Raw genomic sequence first — 24,839 nt, 5'->3', positions numbered from 1 at the left:
CTTACCAGACGACAAGAAATATAATGTCATAAGAAACTATCCAGTTCCACATGATGCAGATAGCGCTAGACGATTTATAGCATTTTGCAATTATTATAGACGTTTCATTAAAAACTTCGCCGACTATTCACGGCACATAACTAGATTATGTAAAAAGAATGTTCCATTTGAATGGTCTCCCGAATGCCAAAAATCATTCCAATATTTAAAAGATAAACTTATAGAACCAACTTTATTACAATATCCTGATTTCCTTAAAGAATTTTGTATAATAACGGATGCAAGTAAACAAGCATGTGGAGCGGTATTAACGCAAAACCATAACGGACTCCAACTCCCGCTAGCATATGCATCACGTTCATTTACAAAAGCTGAAAGCAATAAAAGCACTACAGAACAGGAACTAGCAGCAATTCATTGGGCAATTACACACTTTCGACCATATATTTATGGCAAACATTTTACAGTTAAAACCGATCACAGACCACTAACATACTTATTTTCAATGGTCAATCCTAGTTCAAAACTCACGCGCATGCGGCTCGAATTAGAGGAATACGACTTCACAGTCGAGTATCTAAAGGGAAAAGATAACTTTGTGGCAGACGCCCTTTCTAGAATAACAATTAAGGATCTTCAAAACATTACGGCAAATATATTACAAGTCACTACAAGACAAAAAAGTAGACAAAATTCCTGCGCAGGAAAAGATAAAGTAGAATTGCCTAGGCAATCTCAAGTAAAAGCTTCTAAGCCCAACGTATATGAAGTCATTAACAATGACGAAGTACGTAAAGTAGTGACCTTGCATGTAAATAATAATCTATGTTTTTTCAAACATGGAAAAAAAATTACAGCAAGATATGATGTTGGAGATTTGTATACTAATGGAAGTCTTGACTTAGGTCAGTTTTTCCAAAGGCTTGAACTGCAGGCTGGTAAACAAAAAATTACCCAACTCAAAGTGGCACCATGGGAAAAAATCTTTGAAAATATTTCAATAGATAAATTTAAAAAAATGGGCAACAAAATATTAAAATCATTAAGAGTAGCGCTACTCAACCCGGTGACCCTAATAACAACTAATAACGAAAAAGAAGCAATATTGTCTACACTACATGACGACCCTATTCAAGGAGGACATTCAGGTATAACAAAAACCTTGGCCAAGGTCAAAAGACACTACTATTGGAAAGGAATGAGTAAAGACATAACACAGTACATACGTAAATGTCCAAAATGCCAAATGTCAAAAACGACAAGACATACAAAAACTCCTTTAACACTTACAGAAACACCAGAAATGGTATTCGATAAGGTAATTGTGGATACGATCGGTCCACTGCCAAAATCAGATCAAGGAAATGAATATGCAGTCACCTTAATATGTGATCTGTCAAAATACCTTGTTGCTATACCAGTACCTAATAAAAATGCAAAAACGGTAGCAAAGGCTATATTCGAAGAATTTGTTCTAAAGTACGGTCCAATGAAGACGTTCATTACGGACATGGGAACAGAATACAAAAATTCTTTAATCGAACACCTATGCAAAAACTTAAATATCAAACATATAACATCGACAGCACACCATCATCAGACTGTCGGAACTGTGGAACGAAGCCACAGAACCTTTAATGAATTTATACGTACATACATCTCAACTGATAAAACGGATTGGGATATATGGCTAAAATATTTTGTTTATTGTTTCAACACGACACCCTCTATGGCACATGATTATTGTCCATATGAGTTAGTGTTTGGTAGGACTTCGAATTTACCAAAACATTTTAATAGCGTAGAGAGAATAGAACCTATTTATAATATAGATGATTACGCAAAAGAAACAAAGTTTAGATTAGAGCAAGCTTTCAAAAGAGCCAGATTAATATTAGAATCAAATAAAATAAAACAAAAATGTCACTATGATAGAAACTGTTTAGATTTTGAACTAAAAATTGGAGATCAAGTTTTATTAAAGAATGAAACAGGTCACAAATTAGAATACAAATATACGGGACCATATAAAGTAATTGGTATAGGAGATAATGATAATATAAGAATTTCAAATATTAAAAACAAAGAACAAAAAGTTCATAAAGATAGGTTAAAAATTTTTATTTCAAAATAATTTTTATACAATTTATACGTATGGCCATACATAGAATAAATACATAGAAAAAATACATAGAATAAATACCATAAATAAATATAAAAAAAAAATAAATTAAAAAAAAAAAATTAAAAAAAATTACATACATATAAAAAAAAAAAAATATAAATATAAAAAACAACATGATATCAATATTTTCTGATTAGAACAGCATTTTTGAATAACATGTTTTCCAACTTTCTTATATTTCTTTAACAATACAAAATAATTTCTATAACTTTTAAATTTTCAAATATATAAGTACTAGAAGATAATTTCAATAACTAGAAATAATTTCATTTTTATTACTTTTTAAAATTAAAAAAAAAAAAACCAAACATATTCTTTAGAAAATAACTTCATCACATTACGTTATTTTTCAAAAGGAGGGAGATGTAGTATGCATGTATCATTGTAGCGAGTACCCACTGTACCGACACCAACATTGTGTTACAGTGTACTCAACCAAATACAAAAGTGCCGGCCGCTAAACTCTTGCGGCCAGCCGAAATATGAATGCGCCTCAGAGCCCAACTATGGGAAGTGTTAGTGTCAGCATATTCCCATGGCCTGAGTGCAGACACATACAAGGCATGCATATACAACTGCTCTCGCGCTCTTGGTGCTACCAGCACAAATACAATTGTGAGCATATACTTTGATATATACATGACGGCCGCTGCCAATGTTTGCAGGCAGCGCAGCCGCAATTAGCTAGCTGTAAGTCACTCGAATTATGACCATCAATAAACGAACAACAAGCTTGGCCGTTGGCCACTAAAACAAAACCTTTTAATTTATTCAAAAGGAAATAACACACAATCTAATAAATTTGATAATAATAATACAGTATACATGTGCCCTTTTGATGCTGTTTGAATTCCCTGCTCTTCTAGGGCCTGAACAATCTTTTCATCTGTAATAAACTTGGGAATTGTGCCCATTCTCGCTAATAGTAAGCTTTCTTTTAAATCGTTCAAGTTTAGTGTTATTAAGTCAATTGTAATCGATATCCTATTGATACACTCCCTCATGTACTTCCTTTTATCCTCTTCTGTAAACGTCTTACTTATTCAATTTCTATTATTATTTATAAAAGAATTAACTCTGATCTGCTCCTCATTAAAATACTTTGTCAAATTTTTAAGAATAGAATTGTCTAATGTTCTTCTTGTTCTTCTTTCTTGTTCTTCAGCGTCTAGGTTTTCCGTAAAAACCTTTATCACCGAACCTAGTCCATTTATCAATCCTGTCTTTTTTCTTATTCTCGGTACTATCATCTCCCATATACCTTAGTTTTTTCTGCAATATCTTAACTAAATCCCTGGTCTCTGCGTCCTCTTGTACCGACCTTAATGTTTTTTCCATTTGTTCTATGCTTTCCTCATATTCCCGCAGTCTAACTATGTGAATGAATATCTTGTGTGTGTGGGACTATAAGTGCTGTCGACGTTTCTTGTCGCCCTTTGTGTCGTCCATCTGAAATCATTATTCTTGGTTAGCTCTTGTTAGCCTTCTTATTTTTCCTTGTGTACTTTTTGTGGTTTTGTTGTTGTTATAGTAAAACAGTTGTCTTCAGCTAGTTTATGGTTTGAAAACCTTGGCGTTAGTTTGTCCCTTCTGTTCTCTTTTCTAAATATTGTCTCATTCAGTTTCATACTGTCCCTGTTAGCTAATTCAATCCCCATAGTTTTTATCTTTTCCATTTTTTCTCTTTATTTTCAGATATAGATCGGTCTGGAAAGCATTGATTAGGTAATCATGTTCATCATTAAATGTCACATTACTAATGTATGAAAATGTGTGTTCGTCCCGTAGACAGTTCGTGTGGCGTGAGTTGAGTTCTTGAATGAATTGCAATATTATATGCTATGAACGTTTCTGCCAATACTTCCTCATGCTTTATGTCTAACTTTCTTTCTTCTTTTCTACAATGATACTATATATTTCCGTAATCGTTGAATGTAACCTTTCTACAGGTGTATTGCTCTACGACTGATGGAATGACGTCATATGCAACTCCGTATCGTATTGCCTACAAAAGTCCTTGAACAGGTTTGACGAAAATGCCGCCCCTTGGTCGCAAACTCTTTTTTCTGGCACCCCAAAAAATGTCATAAATTTTACAATGGAGCTGATAATATTAATACCATTTCTATCTGGATTTGTATATCTCCAAGAAAACCTCGAGAATTTGCCTATAATAGTTAGTTATAGTTGTTATTTCTTGTTGACAAAGTACAAATATATGTGTTTAATTGACATAGGTCTGTCCGGCGTATCTGTAATGCAGTACTTCATTTTTTGCGGGTTCCTGTCGTACGTTTTTCATTGTCTGTACTATTAATGGCTTCATATGCGGGAAATATACTGTCCTCTTTAAGTGTGTCAGTGTCTCCTCTGCACCACTGTGGTTGCTATTTTCTTGATATTCTTTCTCTTGTTCGTTCTCTTGACTCTAGCAAAGGGCCACTTGAGTGGCTGTTTATTGTCCTCTTTTATCGGGACCATGGTGCCTTGACCCATGCTCTTCAAGCACGGACAAGTAGGACGTACTCCAATTCTTCTAGAACGCTTGCTGCATTTGGCACGAATTTTGGTTTCGGTGGTTAAATCAGGTTCGTCGATCGTTGCATTTGCTTTGCCCCATATAAAATAACCAGCAGCAAGAATCTTTAAATCGTAAATAAGACGGTAGAGTTTCTAACGAAGCGATGGAAACTGTATTTTGATGACTTTAAGGCAGCCTTCCACCGATGTTTGGTGTACGAAGGGAAATTAAATGTCAAATGACAATCTCGCTTCTCTGTGGATCACTCAGAAATATCCCGCTTTTGCATTTGAGAGTAATCGATAAGGGAAGGTAGAGGGAAACCATGATAGTGTGGCCAGTCTTATGTAGGTTTGCAGGGCCACTTCCGGTGGGGAAGTGTGGAAGGCGAATAGCTCCCCTGGGGGATGATAGGTGAGGGGGAACATGATCAGCTCTTAAGTTCCACAACCTTCCACCCCGTCTCAGATGTATCTCAACAAACACCAATCTAGGAGAACTGTGTATGGAAATGAGATCCACAATGGATATGTGACTAGGCCATGAAAAATAAAAAGCTAAGCGAAATATTGAACACCCCGATAGAGCGTCACCAAGCATCGATTTCTTAATTTGCTTAAAAATTTTTTAATGAATGCTCGGACTTGGACCATTTTTGGCATGAAGATAATTAAAACAAAATTTCACTTACACTTACGAAACCAAAAATGTGCACGTTAGACAGGGCTTAGCATGGGCGTATGGACGTTTGTGAGTGGGCATCGCTCCATGCTAAAATAGATTTGCGCTGCGTAAGAAGATCAACAATCTACATAGTTTTTTATAGTTTCCGAGATCTCAGCGTTCATACGGACAGACGTACAGACGGACATGGCTAGACCGACTCGGCTAGTGATACTGATCAGGAATATATATAATTTATAAAGTCGGAAACGCTTTCTTCTACCTGTTACATACTTTCCATCGAATCTAGTATACCCGTTAATTCTATTAGTAACGGGTAAATTTAAATTATTCATCTAAAATAAAATATCCTCTTTCTGTCACCAGGGTCGAGCCAAGGAAAAACGATTTGATAGAAAAATTAGGAAACAAGGGAAGATTCCAACCCCGAGCCGGCCCTTCCAGATCAATTTAGATCGTTCCGAACACCCACGAAATTAGTGGTGTTATCAGTCCATATTGAATGCAGTTTCCCTCGAAGGCTTATGAGGCGTTTCAATGCTACGAGAAATGATGACGTCGAAAGATCCCCCACCAACTCCAAATGAACTGCCTTTGTTGAAAAACATAAAAATTGAGACGTAACATCTTTCTGGTGCCCGGCTCCTGACTTTTGATTTGGTGTAAAAAGGACCCCAAAAGTCAATGCCAGTCACAAAAAATGTTGCAATCGAAAGCAACGGATGCATTAATTGATGATACTCGATGCAGCCTTAAGTCCTCTGGCCTTCAGTATAGTTGATGAGCCGTTGGTAGGAGGAATTGGGGACCAGCATGAAGGAATATGGTACGACATTGCGGGATTATTGCATCGGTTTATGTAGGTATGGAAAAAAGGCACTAAAACGCGAAAACTCATTGTTCACAAAGTTTATCTAGGAAGCTAAAAAGCGAAAAGTATAAGTGTTCACGCCACAAGGGCGTGTAGGCGTTCTGTAGGCAATGTGGAGCGGCAGTTTTCTCCAGATGTCTACATCTCGCTTGCTCGCACTGCCCTCCGCTCTCCATCTCTCCCTTGTTTTTCGTTTCTTCTTTCTTTGGACTTACAAACTTTTCAACGATCAAGCCACCCCCACGCTCAACATTTTGGCTTTCCTCTCCTGGAGTTTCCTTAATTTTTTCTTAGCAGCAACGGTGGTTGGAACTGCTTCAGTTAAGCTCCACAAATTATCATTATTGACTGGTCATATAGCCAGTTTATCGAACCCTATTACGACTAACTTTCTTTATATTGTCTAAATCCAAAAGTGATTAATCAGACGCAACGGCATTTAATATATTCATTTTAATTCCTTTATTTGTGCGCGACAATATTCCAGTTTCTTTTGCCCACAATTGCAGACTTAAAACAGTTCCAGTGACAAACAAAATATATTGCAGTGCTACTATGCAACCCATATATTCCTCAAATATATTTTTAGTTCCAAGTGTGTGTAAAATATCATCGAGCCACAGTCACAGCCAATTCCAAAATTGTTTCTTAAGATTTTCACTTTTTATTTTTTTTACTGTTTTCCAGCTGCGTGCTTATAGTTACATAAATATTTTAATACAGTCAACTTCAACTACTCTTTCTAATACAGTTCACTCAAACTACTTTTTCTACCTACAACTACTGCTAAATTATTTAAAAAATTAAAAACAAAGTTACAATATCTACAAAATTGCCCCAGAAAAACGACTGCAATTAAATCGTGCAAACACACCGACAATCAAACAAGGGATGACTTCACAATTCCCGCAAACATTTGTTCAAATTCAACGCTATTCCGCTATTCGCACCCCACATATGAACATTGTACATACATGCGAACATCTTCGTTTTCTCCAGCGCACAGTGGGTCAAGGGCTAACAATATATGCTAATTTCAAACAAGCAAAATTAAAGTCATAATTAAAAAAAACCATTTTCCTTGCCTATTTAAGCGTCAGTGTGACCAGACTTCGATTGGTTCTAAGTGTGTTAGCAATTAAGTTGGTAATATATGAATTTAATTTAATTGAAATACCAAACGGTTATAAGTTAAGCCTAATACTCAGATCGGCTAAGAGTTTCACTAGTCGAAAAATCTTATTCTTTGTAGTGTGACCGAAGTTTTCAAAGTTCACCCGCCATGCATGTGGCATGGTCTTACTGTCAAGCAGCGGGGCTTGTTGTCAAACAGAAAACAAATCAATTGAAGCAATTTAAAAAAGAAGAGAGCTGGTGCACAAAGAAATTAAAATAAAAGTAAATGAAATTTTCAACGAATGTTTTTATTTATGTAAATTAGAAGTTTAAGGCTTCCTTCTCGTCCCACGGATGCTTTGCCATCTTTCCAGCGCTATCTGTAGTCCAGCTCCGAGCTGGCCAATAATGGCTGGTGATGGCTCCTCCAGCTGTCCCTTTGCGGGTGACCTTATTTCCTCCTCCCTATAGAAGCCGGCGCATCCTCTAACTACGCTCCATCACCAGCTGCCAAGTAGCTGGTGAAGGAGAAGTCCTCAATGGAGAACTCGTCGGAGATCGAGCGGTGTCCCATGTTCTTTCCCACTGGGATTCTCTAGTGGATCTCCTCCAGCGCTTTAACTATTCTGCGGATTTGCCCCGTTGTGGTATTGCATCTTGTCGGTCAAGTCCCACAATAATGGGCAACACCTTGGATTAGGCGTCCTTTTTCATCTGCACTGATCTCCTTTAACCGTTTTTGGGGTTTTTCTTCCATTTAAAATTTTTAAATTCCCCACCGCTTCTGCAAGAACACCGCCAAAGATTAAATTTCTTATTCTTTGGGCCGCGGCTAACGGCGTTCATCGAAAATTCACTCCCGAAATCTGGTATTTTTTCTGGTATTTCCTTAGGTCAACTGAGTACCGCGCTGAAAAACTGACCCGACGAAAAGCTTTAGCCGCCTGTTTGCCTCTCGCTCACTCCTATAGTTAGCTCGCGGTTTTCGTCGATGTGAGTACTAGGCTTTAATATATAATTTGCTGACGGTGCTGTTGGCAAGTGGTGTGGGAATCGTTGAGTCTCTGGGGTCCAATGGGAACGGGTGTCGCTTTGTCGCTGCTGATGTAAGGTGTTTTTCGTGGCCGCTGGTATTTGCCGGCGGAGAGCTGGGAGATTTGCTATTGGTCATTGGATTGCTGATGTCGGCAGCATTTATGATTGGAGTTTAGGTCGGGACTGGTGCCGCTGTTGTATAAGTAATCTTCCCTCTTTTTAAGCAGGCGATGCAGATCACACTTTGCGTCAATATACGAACTGGAGTATACGTTGTTGCCATGTGTATCGTTGTCCCCAGTTCTATTCCTTAAAGTTTCGATTTTGGGAATCTCTATCTTTGGATTCTCTGCTTTCAAGCGTTCTACTGCTTCGTATCGCACGTTGTTGACTGTCACCTTGCAATTACTAACGCTTATCAACGCCGAGCCATCGACTGTCCTCTCCGGACCGCAGCTTGATTGTACTCTGACTTTTTTGCCGTTAAACACCGCAATATGACCTTGCTCCGCCTCGAACATCTCCCGGTGAAATTCTGTGTCCTTCGTTTCGCACTCTGCCGCTTCTCCGACTATTAGATTCCTCAGGCACCTCTCACCTCCGTCATTTACATTTTCTTTCTCTCTTACATAAATATAGATCTCTAACTCTGATATTCTTTCGTGTAATAATAAAATATATTCTTATAATAGGTTACAAATTTAGGTGTTACTACAAATACAGTCTTATTTAAAGGTAGAGGTACTATTCTTTTTAAGATATAAATTTATTTTTCAAATATTGGAAGTACCAATGAGAATATAATATCTGTCCCATTCATTATAGTCATTTATTCCAAAAATGTATACATGTGCCCTTTTGATGCTGTTTGAATTCCCTGCTCTTCTAGGGCCTGAACAATCTTTTCATCTGTAATAAACTTGGGAATAATGCCCATTCTCGCTAATAGTAAGCTTTCTTTTAAATCGTTCAAGTTTAGTGTTATTAAGTCAATTGTAATCGATATCCTATTGATACACTCCCTCATGTACTTCCTTTTATCCTCTTCTGTAAACGTCTTACTTATTCAATTTCTATTATTATTTATAAAAGAATTAACTCTGATCTGCTCCTCATTAAAATACTTTGTCAAATTTTTAAGAATAGAATTGTCTAATGTTCTTCTTGTTCTTCTTTCTTGTTCTTCAGCGTCTAGGTTTTCCGTAAAAACCTTTATCACCGAACCTAGTCCATTTATCAATCCTGTCTTTTTTCTTATTCTCGGTACTATCATCTCCCATATACCTTAGTTTTTTCTGCAATATCTTAACTAAATCCCTGGTCTCTGCGTCCTCTTGTACCGACCTTAATGTTTTTTCCATTTGTTCTATGCTTTCCTCATATTCCCGCAGTCTAACTATGTGAATGAATATCTTGTGTGTGTGGGACTATAAGTGCTGTCGACGTTTCTTGTCGCCCTTTGTGTCGTCCATCTGAAATCATTATTCTTGGTTAGCTCTTGTTAGCCTTCTTATTTTTCCTTGTGTACTTTTTGTGGTTTTGTTGTTGTTATAGTAAAACAGTTGTCTTCAGCTAGTTTATGGTTTGAAAACCTTGGCGTTAGTTTGTCCCTTCTGTTCTCTTTTCTAAATATTGTCTCATTCAGTTTCATACTGTCCCTGTTAGCTAATTCAATCCTCATAGTTTTTATCTTTTCCATTCTTTTCTTTATTTTCAGATATAGATCGGTCTGGAAAGCATTGATTAGGTAATCATGTTCATCATTAAATGTCACATTACTAATGTATGAAAATGTGTGTTCGTCCCGTAGACAGTTCGTGTGGCGTGAGTTGAGTTCTTGAATGAATTGCAATATTATATGCTATGAACGTTTCTGCCAATACTTCCTCATGCTTTATGTCTAACTTTCTTTCTTCTTTTCTACAATGATACTATATATTTCCGTAATCGTTGAATGTAACCTTTCTACAGGTGTATTGCTCTACGACTGATGGAATGACGTCATATGCAACTCCGTATCGTATTGCCTACAAAAGTCCTTGAACAGGTTTGACGAAAATGCCGCCCCTTGGTCGCAAACTCTTTTTTCTGGCACCCAAAAAAATGTCATAAATTTTACAATGGAGCTGATAATATTAATACCATTTCTATCTGGATTTGTATATCTCCAAGAAAACCTCGGGAATTTGCCTATAATAGTTAGTTATAGTTGTTATTTCTTGTTGACAAAGTACAAATCTATGTGTATAATTGACATAGGTCTGTCCGGCGTATCTGTAATGCAGTACTTCATTTTTTGCGGGTTCCTGTCGTACTTTTTTCATTGTCTGTACTATTAATGGCTTCATATGCGGGAAATATACTGTCCTCTTTAAGTGTGTCAGTGTCTCCTCTGCACCACTGTGGTTGCTATTTTCTTGATATTCTTTCTCTTGTTCGTTCTCTTGACTCTAGCAAAGGGCCACTTGAGTGGCTGTTTATTGTCCTCTTTTATCGGGACCATGGTGCCTTGACCCATGCTCTTCAAGCACGGACAAGTAGGACGTACTCCAATTCTTCTAGAACGCTTGCTGCATTTGGCACGAATTTTGGTTTCGGTGGTTAAATCAGGTTCGTCGATCGTTGCATTTGCTTTGCCCCATATAAAATAACCAGCAGCAAGAATCTTTAAATCGTAAATAAGACGGTAGAGTTTCTAACGAAGCGATGGAAACTGTATTTTGATGACTTTAAGGCAGCCTTCCACCGATGTTTAGTGTACGAAGGGAAATTAAATGTCAAATGACAATCTCGCTTCTCTGTGGATCACTCAGAAATATCCCGCTTTTGCATTTGAGAGTAATCGATAAGGGAAGGTAGAGGGAAACCATGATAGTGTGGCCAGTCTTATGTAGGTTTGCAGGGCCACTTCAGGTGGGGAAGTGTGGAAGGCGAATAGCTCCCCTGGGGGATGATAGGTGAGGGGGAACATGATCAGCTCTTAAGTTCCACAACCTTCCACCCCGTCTCAGATGTATCTCAACAAACACCAATCTAGGAGAACTGTGTATGGAAATGAGATCCACAATGGATATGTGACTAGGCCATGAAAAATAAAAAGCTAAGCGAAATATTGAACACCCCGATAGAGCGTCACCAAGCATCGATTTCTTAATTTGCTTAAAAATTTTTTAATGAATGCTCGGACTTGGACCATTTTTGGCATGAAGATAATTAAAACAAAATTTCACTTACACTTACGAAACCAAAAATGTGCGCGTTAGACAGGGCTTAGCATGGGCGTATGGACGTTTGTGAGTGGGCATTGCCCCATGCTAAAATAGATTTGCGCTGCGTAAGAAGATCAACAATCTACATAGTTTTTTATAGTTTCCGAGATCTCAGCGTTCATACGGACAGACGTACAGACGGACATGGCTAGACCGACTCGGCTAGTGATACTGATCAGGAATATATATACTTTATAAAGTCGGAAACGCTTCCTTCTACCTGTTACATACTTTCCATCGAATCTAGTATACCCGTTAATTCTATTAGTAACGGGTAAATTTAAATTATTCATCTAAAATAAAATATCCTCTTTCTGTCACCAGGGTCGAGCCAAGGAAAAACGATTTGATAGAAAAATTAGGAAACAAGGGAAGATTCCAACCCCGAGCCGGCCCTTCCAGATCAATTTAGATCGTTCCGAACACCCACGAAATTAGTGGTGTCATCAGTCCATATTGAATGCAGTTTCCCTCGAAGGCTTATGAGGCGTTTCAATGCTACGAGAAATGATGACGTCGAAAGATCCCCCACCAACTCCAAATGAACTGCCTTTGTTGAAAACCATAAAAATTGAGACGTAACATCTTTCTGGTGCCCGGCTCCTGACTTTTGATTTGGTGTAAAAAGGACCCCAAAAGTCAATGCCAGTCACCTAAAATGTTGGGCTTGGCTAGACGAGTTTAGGACGCAATCGATATCAACGGATGAATTAATTGATGATACTCGATGCCGCCTTAAGCCCTCTGATGGGCCTGTATAGTTGACGAGCCGTTGGTAGGAGGAATTGTGGACCAGCATGAAGGAATGTGGTCCGGCAATGCGGGATTATTGCATCGGTGACTGGATGATGAAGCAAAATCGGATGTATTCCTTTGTAACCCTGCTTTGAATTCTGGATGCGCCTGGGATGTAGCTTTGCTATCAGAGCCACTAAACGGGTAGATCAGATGGATGACTCATAGTTTGTGGCTGCGCCCGCTGTTGAATTTCTGCTACCCTGTTGGTAACAAAAATGTTGAAGTTAGAGGGGGCTTCTCGTATCCAAGCAAGTGCTACTATGGAGTCGCTTCAGCAGCGATATTTACAGGCAAACTTAATTTCTTTGGCGATATTTGACATGAGATCTGATAATAAAATCGTTACTCAGCTTTTTCAAAGGAGAGACCGTGGATTTCGAGAATAAAAACACGACGAAACAAACACTTGAAAGTTGATAAATTAGCATTCCATTCCATTTGTAGAGCATTGCTTGCGTCAAGCACTCGATCCAATCAATTTTTTTCTTTTACTCGTAGAGTAAAAGAGTATACTTGATTCGTCGGAAAGTAGAAGGAAGCGTGTCCGATTACTAGCCGAGTCGATCTAGCCTTGTCCGCCCCGTCTGTCCGCCTATCCGTATGATCACTATAAATGCTAGAATGTTGGGATAAAGCATGCAGAAACTTGGGCTTCCTGCGCAGCGCAAGTTTACCTCGGCAGGGTGCCGCTCCCTCTCCCCACAATCGCTCATAACGCTAACCCGTCTATTGCCACATTTTTTTTTATTTGGAAAAAATTAAATTACGGTTTTGTTCCTATTATCAATACCCATTATCTACATGCCCAAAATTATTCAAATCGGACAATTTTTCAAAAAGCTTTATCCAAACAATAATAAATTTGAATTAGAAAACTCAATAGAGTGCGGGGGAAATATTCATACAGAAAATTGGCGTTCATACGGACATGGCTAGATCGACTCATCAAAAATATTTCACGGTAGAGTTCCGAAGCGCACCAGGAGGAGAGTGTGCGAAGTCGACTACTATGTATAGAAGCTGGAATAAAAATCTGCAGTGATGGTCCGATCACAGTACCAAAACTCCTTATACTGAAGACATGTTTTAAATGTCGTTGGAACGATTTATTTAAGATCTAAAAACTTTTCTTTTACATTATTGTTCTTACCAAAATTTGTGCAATATTAGAGTTTAATATAATTAATTAGTACAGATTTATCGGAGTTTTTTTAAGCTGGACTGTCGGTTTTGAAAACACCGTCAGAACTTGTAAAAATTTGAGATTCCTCAACTTTTGTGCGAAGGCGACTACTATATATAGCCGCAGAAATAAAAATCTGCAGTGATGGTCCGATCACAGTACCTAAACGCCTATTACTAAAGTAATGTTTTAAATGTCGTTGGAAAGATTTATTTAAGATCTAAAAACTTTACTTTTACATTATTTTTCTTACCAATATTTCTGCAATATTAGAGCTAAATATAATTAATTCGTACAGATTTTTCGGGATTTTTTTTAAACTAAACAGTCGGTTTTGAAAACACCCCCAGAACTTTTAAAAATTTGAGATTTCTCAGTTTTTGTGTGATTAGTTATAGAAATCAGTTCAGGACAAATGACTCTTTAGGTTTATTTGAATGCGCCGATTGATGGAAGATAATAACTTTTTCAGCACAAGAGAAGCAGTTTTTTTAGGTTTAGATATGTAACTCCGTTTTGGACCTCACTTGCAGAATTAAGCCAATGACCATTTAGGTTTCTCTGGCTTAGATCCCGTTTGTGCCTTATTAAAGCGACTTAAAGTTAGAACACAAATTTAATTTATATTAGCCATATCTCTTACACCGATTTTACTTTTAAGTTTATGTAGGTATGGAAAAAAGGCACTAAAACGCCAAAACACATTGTTCAAAAAGTTTATCTAGGAAGTTAGAAATCGAAAAATATAAGTGTTCACGCCACAAGGGCGTTTAGGCGTTCTGTAGGCAATGTTGAGGGGCAGTTTTCTCCAGATGTCAATATCTCGGTCGCTCGCACTGCCCTCAGCTCTTCATCTCTTCATTGTTTTTCGTTTCTTCTTTCTTTGGACTTACAAAATTTTCAACGATCAAGCCACCCCCACGCCAACATTTGGGTCCAGTCGAACCGAATTTCAAAATTTTTGAATTTTCATCTCCTGGATTTTCCATTATTGTTTCTTAGCAGTAACGGTGGTTGGAACTGCTTCAGATAAGCTCCACAAATTATCATTACTTACCGATCATACAGCCAGTTTATCGAACCCTATTTCGACTTACTTTCTTTATGATATATTGTCTAAATCCAAAAGTGATTAATCAGACGCAACGGCATTTAATATATGCATTTTAATTCCTTTATTTGTGCGCGACAATATTCCAGTTTCTTTTGCCCACAATTGCAGGCTTAAAACAGTTCCAGTGAGAATTGCACTTTTTATTTTTTACTGTTTTCCAGCTGCGTGCTTATAGTTACATAAATATTTTAATACAGTCCACTTCAACTACTCTTTCTAATACAGTTCACTCAAACTACTTTTTCTACATACAATTACTGCAAAATTATTTCAAAAATTAAAAACAATGTTACAATATCCACAAAATTGCCCCAGAAAAACGACTGCAATTAAATTGTGCAAACGCACCGACAAACAAATATAAGGGATGACTTCAGAACTCCCGCAAACATTTGTTCAAATTCAACGCTATTCCCCACATATGTACATTGTACATACATACGAACATCTTCGATTTCTTTAATGCACAGTGGGTCAAGGGCTAACAATATATGCTAATTTCAAACAAGCAAAATTAAAGTCACAATTTAAAAAAATCCCTCTATCCTTGCCTATTTAAGCGCCAGTGTGATCAGACTTCGATTGGTTCCTAAATTCCAAGTGTGTTACCAATTAAGTTGGTAATTGTTTGTGCCTAACCGAAGTAGACACTTCTGGGTCACACCGCGGAACAAGGGGGTAATGAGCACTGGTCGCTGGCACGGGGACGCTTTGCTGGCAGGACGATCGCGTCGCGGCAACGGTAACGATGGTTACTGCGATGCCGGACCACAGGCGATGCTAAGCTGCGCTGAGGTTGAGCTAACGTGGTTAGCTGCTAGTTGAGATAGTGTATTACGAGCCCTGTTCCCAGAGGTAGGAAGTAGAACCGCGGAGTTATGAGGTGCGTTGATAACTGATTTATTCTTCATTTGATACATGCTTATATACTACTTGGAACACGGAAGCTTAGTGTAATGATTAGTGAAGTAAGCTATATTCTAAAGTAGGTTAGGACAAAGACCATAGGATACCAAGATGCGTAACGAGGAGTAAGAAAATGTACACAGGCGTCCTAATTTTTACAAAGCAACCATCTATTTTTAGAATGCCGTTGCTTTACTTCCTTCTCTCTCCCTCTGTCTTGCTATCTCGCTCACGACACTCCGCGCTGTAAAAAAGTCAAAATTCAATTTTTGTCTCAATGTTGACGAAAAGGAATCGATCTAAAAGACGCATTGCTCATGCGGTTTATAAGCGGGCTATGGCGCTCTGCGTATTTTGGTGACCCGTGGATAATGGATTTGAGTTTCATGTTTGAGTCCACTCTGAAACTGGATTCAACTTAATTTTTTTATAGTTCTTTTTTATTATAATATTTTTTTAGCTGTACTTTTAGACATTTTTTTTTAATACTTTTGATAGATTTTTTAGTTTTTTTTTTATTTTTTCTTGCTTTTTATTTTATTTAGTTTGATTTTTTTACTTATTTTATGTTTTTTATTATTTTAAATCATGTTTTTATAGCCGAAATTTTTTTTAAATTTACCAACTAGTACCTTAGGAATTAATCGCTCCTAAAGATATATTTTTTTTTGTGTAAATTACATATCAAAGGTTTTAAAAAAATATCTAACAGCAATAAAAACATGAACACAATAAGTAATTCACTTTGAATCAAAGCGTAATGTGTACTCGAGAAAACGATTTTTCATAATATTTTGATGAATATGGTGAGTGCTTTCAATATAAAATGCAAGTGTTCGATAAATAAATTAAAGCTTTACTGTTCAAAGATCCCCAGGTATTTATTTATTTATGACGAAGTATATTTTGTTTATTGCTAGTTTTACATTTGTCTGGGGAGTCTTGCCACTTACAATGTTTGTACAGCAAAACTCTAATCTAATTTATCTAACATAAGCATTTTATGTGAATAGCACTCATAATTTTCATCAAACCACGATGAAAAATCGCTTTCTCCAGTACACGTTACACATTTACTCATAATAACCTGTTTAATGTTTTCTTGTTTTTATTGTTATTAAAAATGTTTTCAAAAACCTTGATGTGTATTTTACATACATTAAAAAATATATCTGAAGGAAGTCCGAATCGTTACAGAAATTTTTTTCTGCAATAAAAATTTCGGAAGGCGAGTTTAAAATTTCTCCCTGTTTTAAAATAATCGCTTCACATCTTTTGCAGTTGTTTGATTTAAAAAATCAAGTGAAACATATGCTGAATACCATGGAGATTGTTTAAAACACCATGAACACCAAAGACCATAGAATAGTTTATATTATCTTTGATGAACACCATGTTCAATTTATTTAATTGTTTAAATAAAAGACCGATTGCATAAAAAAAAAAGTTGTTCCCAGCCGGAGTTGAACTACAACGTGCAATTCCCGTGGTTGAGCGACTAGAACCCTGGTCTACAGGCCATTGACACCTCACGTTAGTCAAATGCGACATTGAGTCCTTATTGCAGCAGACCACGCAAAATGATACACCAACTCAACCAAAGAGCTTTACACGGTCAACGCACACAAGCAAGATCGAAAATCCACATCGAAAATCCACACCAAAAATTTTGCCGTACATTCCGTTGTATGGCTGTTACTTATCTTCTAGTTTATATTATCTTTGGTCAGGGAATTATGATTATGGTAGCAGTTTGCGTAGTTGGCGCGGCTGACACTGCAAAATGTGCTGACTGCATTGGCGGGTCAGTGTACCGTTGTGACGGTGAGTAAGTGAGACATATAATATGCTGATCAGCAATTTTCATCTGCAGTGAGTGCTACCAAAGACCATAGAATAACAAGATGCGTAACAGCCATAAAACGGAATGTATGGCAAAATTTTTGGTGTGGATTTTCGATTTTCGGCATTCTAAAAATAGATTCCTATACATGTAAGGGTTGCTTTGCAAAAATTAGCCCGCCTGTGTACATTTTCTTACTCCTAGTTACGCATCTTGATATTCTATGGTCTTCGGTGCTACTGAGCGCCTGGTAGTGTTCCCAACTTGGATATTGCTTGATTTGTTGGATACCAGTGATGGTCCGATCACAGTACCTAATCGCCTTATACTAAAGTCATGTTTTACATTAGTTTTTTACATTATTGTTCTTACCAAAATTTCTACAATATTAGAGCTAAATATAATAATTAGTACAGATTTTTTGGAACTTTTTTTTTTAAATTTGAGATTCCTTAACTTTTGTGCGAATGCGACTGCTATATATAGCCGCAGAAATAAAAATATGCAGTGATGGTCCGATCACAGTACCTAAACGCCTTATACTAAAGTCATGTTTGAAATGTCGTTGGAAAGATAAATTTAATATCTTCAAACTTTACTTTTACATTATTGTTCTTATCAAAATTTCTGCAATATTAGAGCTAAATATAATTAATTAGTGCAGATTTTTCCGGATTTTTTTACCCGTTACTCGTAGAGTAAAAGGGTATACTAGATTTGTCGGAAAGTATGTAACAGGCAGAAGGAAGCGTTTCCGACCCCATAAAGTACACTGGTGGCATATGTATTTTGACAAAACAAAAGTTAAGTATACTCATAACTTGAATTTACTTCTTGTAAACTTTAGGCATCAACGGAAAGGTAATTTAAATGCCGTTTGAATAATAAAATACATTTTTTAACCCATTCAGTATTTATTGAAAAGGACGAATTTGTGTAAATCAACATTAATATTTTTTTTAAAACTTTTTTCCTCGACTTAAAAACTTAAATTTTTTTATGCAAAAAGTTTTTTCAAACAAAAATAATAGTAACTGCAAAAAGAATTTTTCAAAAATCATTTTTCTTATAGCAAGTAAGTTCAAATTATGAGTATATTTAACTTTTGTTTTGTCAAAATACTTATGCCGACCACTGTATATATATTCTTGATCAGGATCACTAGCCGAGTCGATCTAGCCATGTCCATCTGTCCGTCTGTCCGTATAAACGCTGAGATCTCGGAAACTATTAAAGCTACAATACTGGGATTAGGCATGCATATTCCTGAGATTCCTGCGCAGCGCAAGTTTATTTCAGCAGAGTGTCACGCCCACTCTAACGCCCACAAGCCGCCCAAAACTGTGGCTTCTACAGATTTGATGCTAGAATAAAAATTTTAACTTAAATGTATTGTTCTCATCAATACCTATCGATTGATCAAAAAAAAAGTTTGCCACGCCCACTTTAGATTCCGTAGCCTTGTACGCAGCGCAAGTTTGTTACGAGAACATGCCACGCCCACTAACCGCACGAACCTGTGGCGCCCACAATTTTCATGCTAAATAGAAAATTAACTGAAATGTATTGGCCTCGTCAATACCTATCGATTGATCCAACAAAAATTTTGGCACGCCCACTCTGTCTACCGCCGGTAGATGGCGCATTTCAATCTCGCTTTGCTGCTTGCATATCTCCATTTCCCTTTGGTCCCTTTAGCTGAGTAACGGATATCTGATAGTCGAGGTACTCGACTATAGCGTTCTTCCTTGTTTAACATAGAACCTCCTACGCGCGAAAACAAAATTTTTCAATTAGTTCTGAATTTTGAATTTAATTTTATCAAAATCGGACGACTATATCATATAGCTGCCATAGGAACGATCGGAAAATTGGTGGGAAAATAATATGAAACAAATTATAGCTTCGGTGTTTTTTGACATATTATCTTATACTATTGGGAATATAATTTTTTATATTTTTAAATTTAATAATTATAGCTGTAAGGGTATACAGTTTTCGGCTTGCCGAAGTTAACTTTCTTCTTGTTTAACATATAACCTCCTACGCTTGGAAATAACATTTCTTAATGAGTTCTGAATTTCGAATTTAATTTTATCAAAATCGGAAGACTATCACTGTGGACGGCAGTACACGTAGTGGCGAAGCGCGCAAGAGAGCGTGCGAAGACAACTACTATATATAGCCGCAGAATTGAAAATCTGCAATTATGGTCCCAACGAGTGATACACCAATCGAAAGGTATTGCAAAAACTAAGTAGATTGCATACCAAGACTTTCGAAATATAGATTTGTTTGGGAGAAAAAGCGGTGAAAGTGTAAAAGTAAAAATTTAGAAAATTGGAGCTGCTGGATACGGTGGGGATAAAAGCCCCCGGCTGTTTAGCTAGTTTTATTCTTACTGAGAATACGCGTCGAATGACATCTCACTTGTTAAAATCCGATGTTCCGTTCAAAAGTAATTCAAAAAACAAGATTTTCTTCTTTTTCCCAAAATGAAAATTTATTTTTAAATTTTTTTTTAAATTTTAAATCATATAGCCCTTGAGATTCCTCAACTTTTAATATATAACACTTAAACACGCTACAACAGAAAATGTACGTGTAGGTAAATAAATATTTACTGTTGCGGGTCGAAATCATAAATTGAATATAGTTTATTTATTTTATCGAATGTAATGTCATTTTTCGTCACAATTGTTGATATCAGACATTTTTGTTAAAGGCGCGTTCGCCACTACTTTTTACCTCGTTAAGAGGTGTTTTTGTTTGAAATCATATAGCTGCCATAGGAACGATCGGAAAATTGGTGGGAAAATAATATGAAACACATTATAGCCTCGGTGTTTTTTGACATATTATCTTATACTATTGGGAATGTAATTTTTTATATTTTTAAATTTAATATGTAAGGGTATACAATTTTCGGCTTGCCGAAGTTAACTTTCTTCTTGCTTAACATATAACCTCCTACGCTTGGAAATAACATTTCCTTATGAGTTCTGAATTTCGAATTTAATTTTATCAAAATCGGACGAATATATCATAGAATATGAAACAAGTTAAAGCTTCGGTACTTTTATCATATAACCTCCTACGCTTGGAAATAACATTTTTTAATTAGTTCTGAATTTTGAATTTAATTTTATAAAAATCGAACGACGATATCATATGGCTGCCATAGGAACGATCGGAAAATTGGTGGGAAAATAATATGAAACAAATTATAGCTTCGGTGTTTTTTGACATATTATCTTATACTATTGGGAACATAATTTTTTGTATTTTTATACCCTTGCAGAGGGAATTAAATTTTACCAAAATCGGACGACTATATCGTATAGCTGCCATAGGAACGATCGTAAAATTGGTGGGAAAATAATATGAAAAAAATTATAGCTTCGGTGTTTTTTAACATATTACCTTCAACGCTTGGAAATAACATTTTTTAATTAGTTCTGAATTTTGAATTTAATTTTATCAAAATCGGATGACTATATCATATAGCTGCCATAGGAACGATCGGAAAATTGGTGGAAAAATAATATGAAACACATTATAGCTTCGGTGTTTTTTTGACATATTATCTTATACTATTGGGAATATAATTTTTTATATTTTTAAATTTAATAATTATAGCTGTAAGGGTATACAATTTTCGGCTTGCCGAAATTAACTTTCTTCTTGTTTAATATATAACCTCCTACGCTTGGAAATAACATTTCCTTATGAGTTCTGAATTTCGAATTTAATTTTATCAAAATCGGACGAATATATCATAGAATATGGAACAAGTTATAGCTTCGGTACTTTTTATCATATAACCTCCTACGCTTGGAAATAACATTTTTTAATTAGTTCTGAATTTTGAATTTAATTTTACCGAAATCGAACAACTATATCATATGGCTGCCATAGGAACGATCGGAAAATTGGTGGGAAAATAATATGAAACAAATTATAGCTTCGGTGTTTTTTGACATATTATCTTATACTATTGGGAACATAATTTTTTGTATTTTTATACCCTTGCAGAGGGAATTAAATTTTACCAAAATCGGACGACTATATCGTATAGCTGCCATAGGAACGATCGGAAAATTGGTGGGAAAATAATATGAAAAAAATTATAGCTTCGGTGTTTTTTAACATATTACCTCCTACGCTTGGAAATAACATTTCCTTATGAGTTCTGAATTTCGAATTTAATTTTATCAAAATCGGAAGACTATATCATATAGCTGCCATAGGAACGATCGGAAAATTGGTGGGAAAATAATATGAAACACATTATAGCTTCGGTGTTTTTTGACATATTATCTTATACCATTGGGAATATAATTTTTTATATTTTTAAATTTAATAAATATAGCTGTAAGGGTATACAATTTTCGGCTTGCCGAAGTTAACTTTCTTCTTGTTTAATATATAACCTCCTACGCTTGGAAATAACATTTCCTTATGAGTTCTGAATTTCGAATTTAATTTTATCAAAATCGGACGAATATATCATAGAATATGAAACAAGTTATAGCTTCGGTACTTTTTATCATATAACCTCCTACGCTTGGAAATAACATTTTTTAATTAGTTCTGAATTTTGAATTTAATTTTACCGAAATCGAACAACTATATCATATGGCTGCCATAGGAACGATCGGAAAATTGGTGGGAAAATAATATGAAACAAATTATAGCTTCGGTGTTTTTTGACATATTATCTTATACTATTGGGAACATCATTTTTTGTATTTTTATACCCTTGCAGAGGGAATTAAATTTTACCAAAATCGGACGACTATATCATATAGCTGCCATAGGAACGATCGTAAAATTGGTGGGAAAATAATATGAAAAAAATTATAGCTTCCGTTGTTTTTAACATATTACCTTCTACGCTTGGAAATAACATTTTTTAATTAGTTCTGAATTTCGAATTAAATTTTATCAAAATCGGATGACTATATCATATAGCTGACATAGGAACGATCGGACAATTGGTGGAAAAATAATACGAAACAAATTAAAGCTTCGGTGTTTTTTAACATATTATCTATTGGGACTATTGGGAATATCATTTTTTGTATTTTTAAATTTAATAAATTTAGCTGCAAGGGTATACAAACTTTGGCTTGCCAAAGTTAATTTCTTTTCTTGTTTAACATAAAACCTTCTAAGCTTGGAAATAACATTTTTTATACCCTTGCAGAGGGTATAATAATTTCAGTCAGAAGTTTGCAACGCAGTGAAGGAGACGGAAAAAAATTCGGAAAATTTCTGGGAAAATAATATGAAACAAATTATAGCTTCGGTGTTTTTTGATATATTATCTTATACTATTGGGAATAACATTTTGTGTATTTTTAAGAATTTCGAATTATATTTAATAAAAATCGAACGACTCTAACATATAGCTGTCAAAGAAACGGCCAGAGAAACTATGAAATAATTATTATACCCTTGCATTTATTATACCTTTGAAGGGGGTATAATGATTTCAGTCAGAAGTTTGCAACGCAGTGAAGGAGAAGTTTCCGACCCCTTAAAGTAATTATATTCTTAATCAGAATATCCGTCCGTATGAACGCTGAGATCTCGGAAACTATAACAAATTTCTTTCAGCAAGGTGTCACGCCCACTCTAAGGCGCAACAACCGACCAAAAAAAGTTTTGCCACGCCCACTTTAACGCCCACAAGCCGCCCAAAATCTTCAAAAAATCGTAAATATATTTAGATTCCGTAGCCTTGTACGCAGCTCAATCCGCCCAAACCTGTGGCGCCCACAATTTTCATTGTACAGGGTGGCTGATAAAAGCCGCTACCAAAAAAAATTAAATAACTTTTTTTTGCAGATTGACTTTTACATTTAACAAAAATGGATAACTGGGACACTGAAACAAGAATTTGGATTGTCTGCCGCTATCACGCACTGGAGTCCGTAGTTTCGGTTCAAAGAGAGTATAGGCGCACGTTTGGCGGCAATCCTCCGAGCAGATGGACCATAATGAGACTTGTAAACAATTTTGCCGAGCATGGGACAGTCAACAGAAGACCTTACCATCGAAACCCTTCAGTTCGAACGGAGGAAACAATCGCTGCTGTAGCTGCTGCCATACAAAACAATCCACGTGTTTCGACAAGAAACTTATCTGCTCAAATGGGTGTAAGCAGACAGTCATTACAGTCAATTATGCACAAAGATTTGAACTTATTCCCATATAAAATTCAAATGGCCAACAAACTGAACGCTGCAGACTTGCCGATTCACTTGGAATTTTGCCAGAAGATGCTTCAAATTGAGGATGGAAACATGTTGAACTGTCTTTTTATGTCTGACGAGGCCCATTTCGATTTAAACGGCAACCAACAAAATTGTCGAATATGGAGTGCTTCCAACCCACAGATACTCCATGAGACGGAATTGAATCCACTTCGTGTCACAGTGTGGTGTGCAGTTTCATCACGCTGCATTGTCGGGCCCTACTTCTTCGAAGAAAACAGTCACACCGTTACGGTTACTGGAGACCGTTACTTGAGCATGTTGAGAGAGTTTTTCTATGCAGAATTACGCCGAATGAGAATTTCTTTCAACTCTGTGTGGTTTCAGCAAGATGGTGCAGCTCCTGACATAGCCCAACCTGTTATGAAAGAATTGCGACGAAAATTTCCCAATAAGCTGATTCCAGAAACTCCACATTCCGTTGGCCACCCAGGTCGGCTGACCTTACTGCACCTGACTTTTTCTTGTGGGGTTATTGCAAACAGGAAGTCTACAAAGCAAAACCAACTAATTTGAACGAACTAAGGCAATCCATTCGAGAAACAACTGCGGCTATTCCTGTCTCAACTCTCCAAGCAGTAATGAACAACTTTTTGGTAAGATGCCGAACATGCATCAACGAGCAGGGGGGGCATTTAAATTCCATTATTTTTAAAACTAATTGAGCTATATTTAATAAAATTGAATGAGCTTGAACATGAATAAAGGAAAAATGAATTCCATACACTGAAAAAAAAATTATTTGAGTTTCTTAATGTAGCAAAATTCATCAGCCACCTGTAGATACAAAATTTTAACTGAAATGTATTAATCTCGTCAATACCTATCGAGTGACCCAAAAAGTTTGCCACGCCCACTCTAACGCCCATAACGCCTTAATCTGTCTGCCGCCCACATAACCATACAATGAGATCGCGGGTTGGTGGTGCATTTCAATCTCGATTTGCTGCTTGCATACCTCCATCTCCCTTTGGTCCATTTAGCTTAGTAACGGGTATCTGATAGTCGAGGTACTTGACTATTGCGTTCTTCC

The 24,839-nt window shown here is 36.4% G+C and overlaps 1 protein-coding gene across 5 annotated transcripts in view; it reads left to right on the top strand.

The window, feature by feature from the left end:
- Positions 1–24,509, top strand: part of LOC119562213 (uncharacterized protein YJR142W) — a 116,204-nt gene extending 91,695 nt beyond the window's left edge. Inside the window, exons 1-2 of one of the 5 annotated variants that reach the window (XM_037875415.1) lie at positions 5,743–6,253; positions 23,379–24,509. In XM_037875415.1, coding sequence (XP_037731343.1) covers positions 23,402–24,322 — 921 coding nt within the window. In that variant the 5' untranslated portion in view covers positions 5,743–6,253; positions 23,379–23,401 and the 3' untranslated portion in view covers positions 24,323–24,509. Of the gene's footprint in view, positions 1–5,742; positions 6,254–23,215; positions 23,247–23,378 lie in introns of those variants that run through there. The other 4 variants (XM_037875414.1, XR_005221764.1, XR_005221765.1 and 1 more) reach the window with 4 other exon arrangements.
- Positions 24,510–24,839: the final 330 nt, after the last annotated feature.

This window comes from Drosophila subpulchrella, unplaced genomic scaffold (genome assembly GCF_014743375.2).
Source record: "Drosophila subpulchrella strain 33 F10 #4 breed RU33 unplaced genomic scaffold, RU_Dsub_v1.1 Primary Assembly Seq40, whole genome shotgun sequence".
In the NCBI taxonomy this organism is placed as follows: domain Eukaryota; kingdom Metazoa; phylum Arthropoda; class Insecta; order Diptera; family Drosophilidae; genus Drosophila; species Drosophila subpulchrella.
Note: the sequence above shows the minus strand (reverse complement) of the source record. Positions and strands in the feature narration are given on the sequence as shown.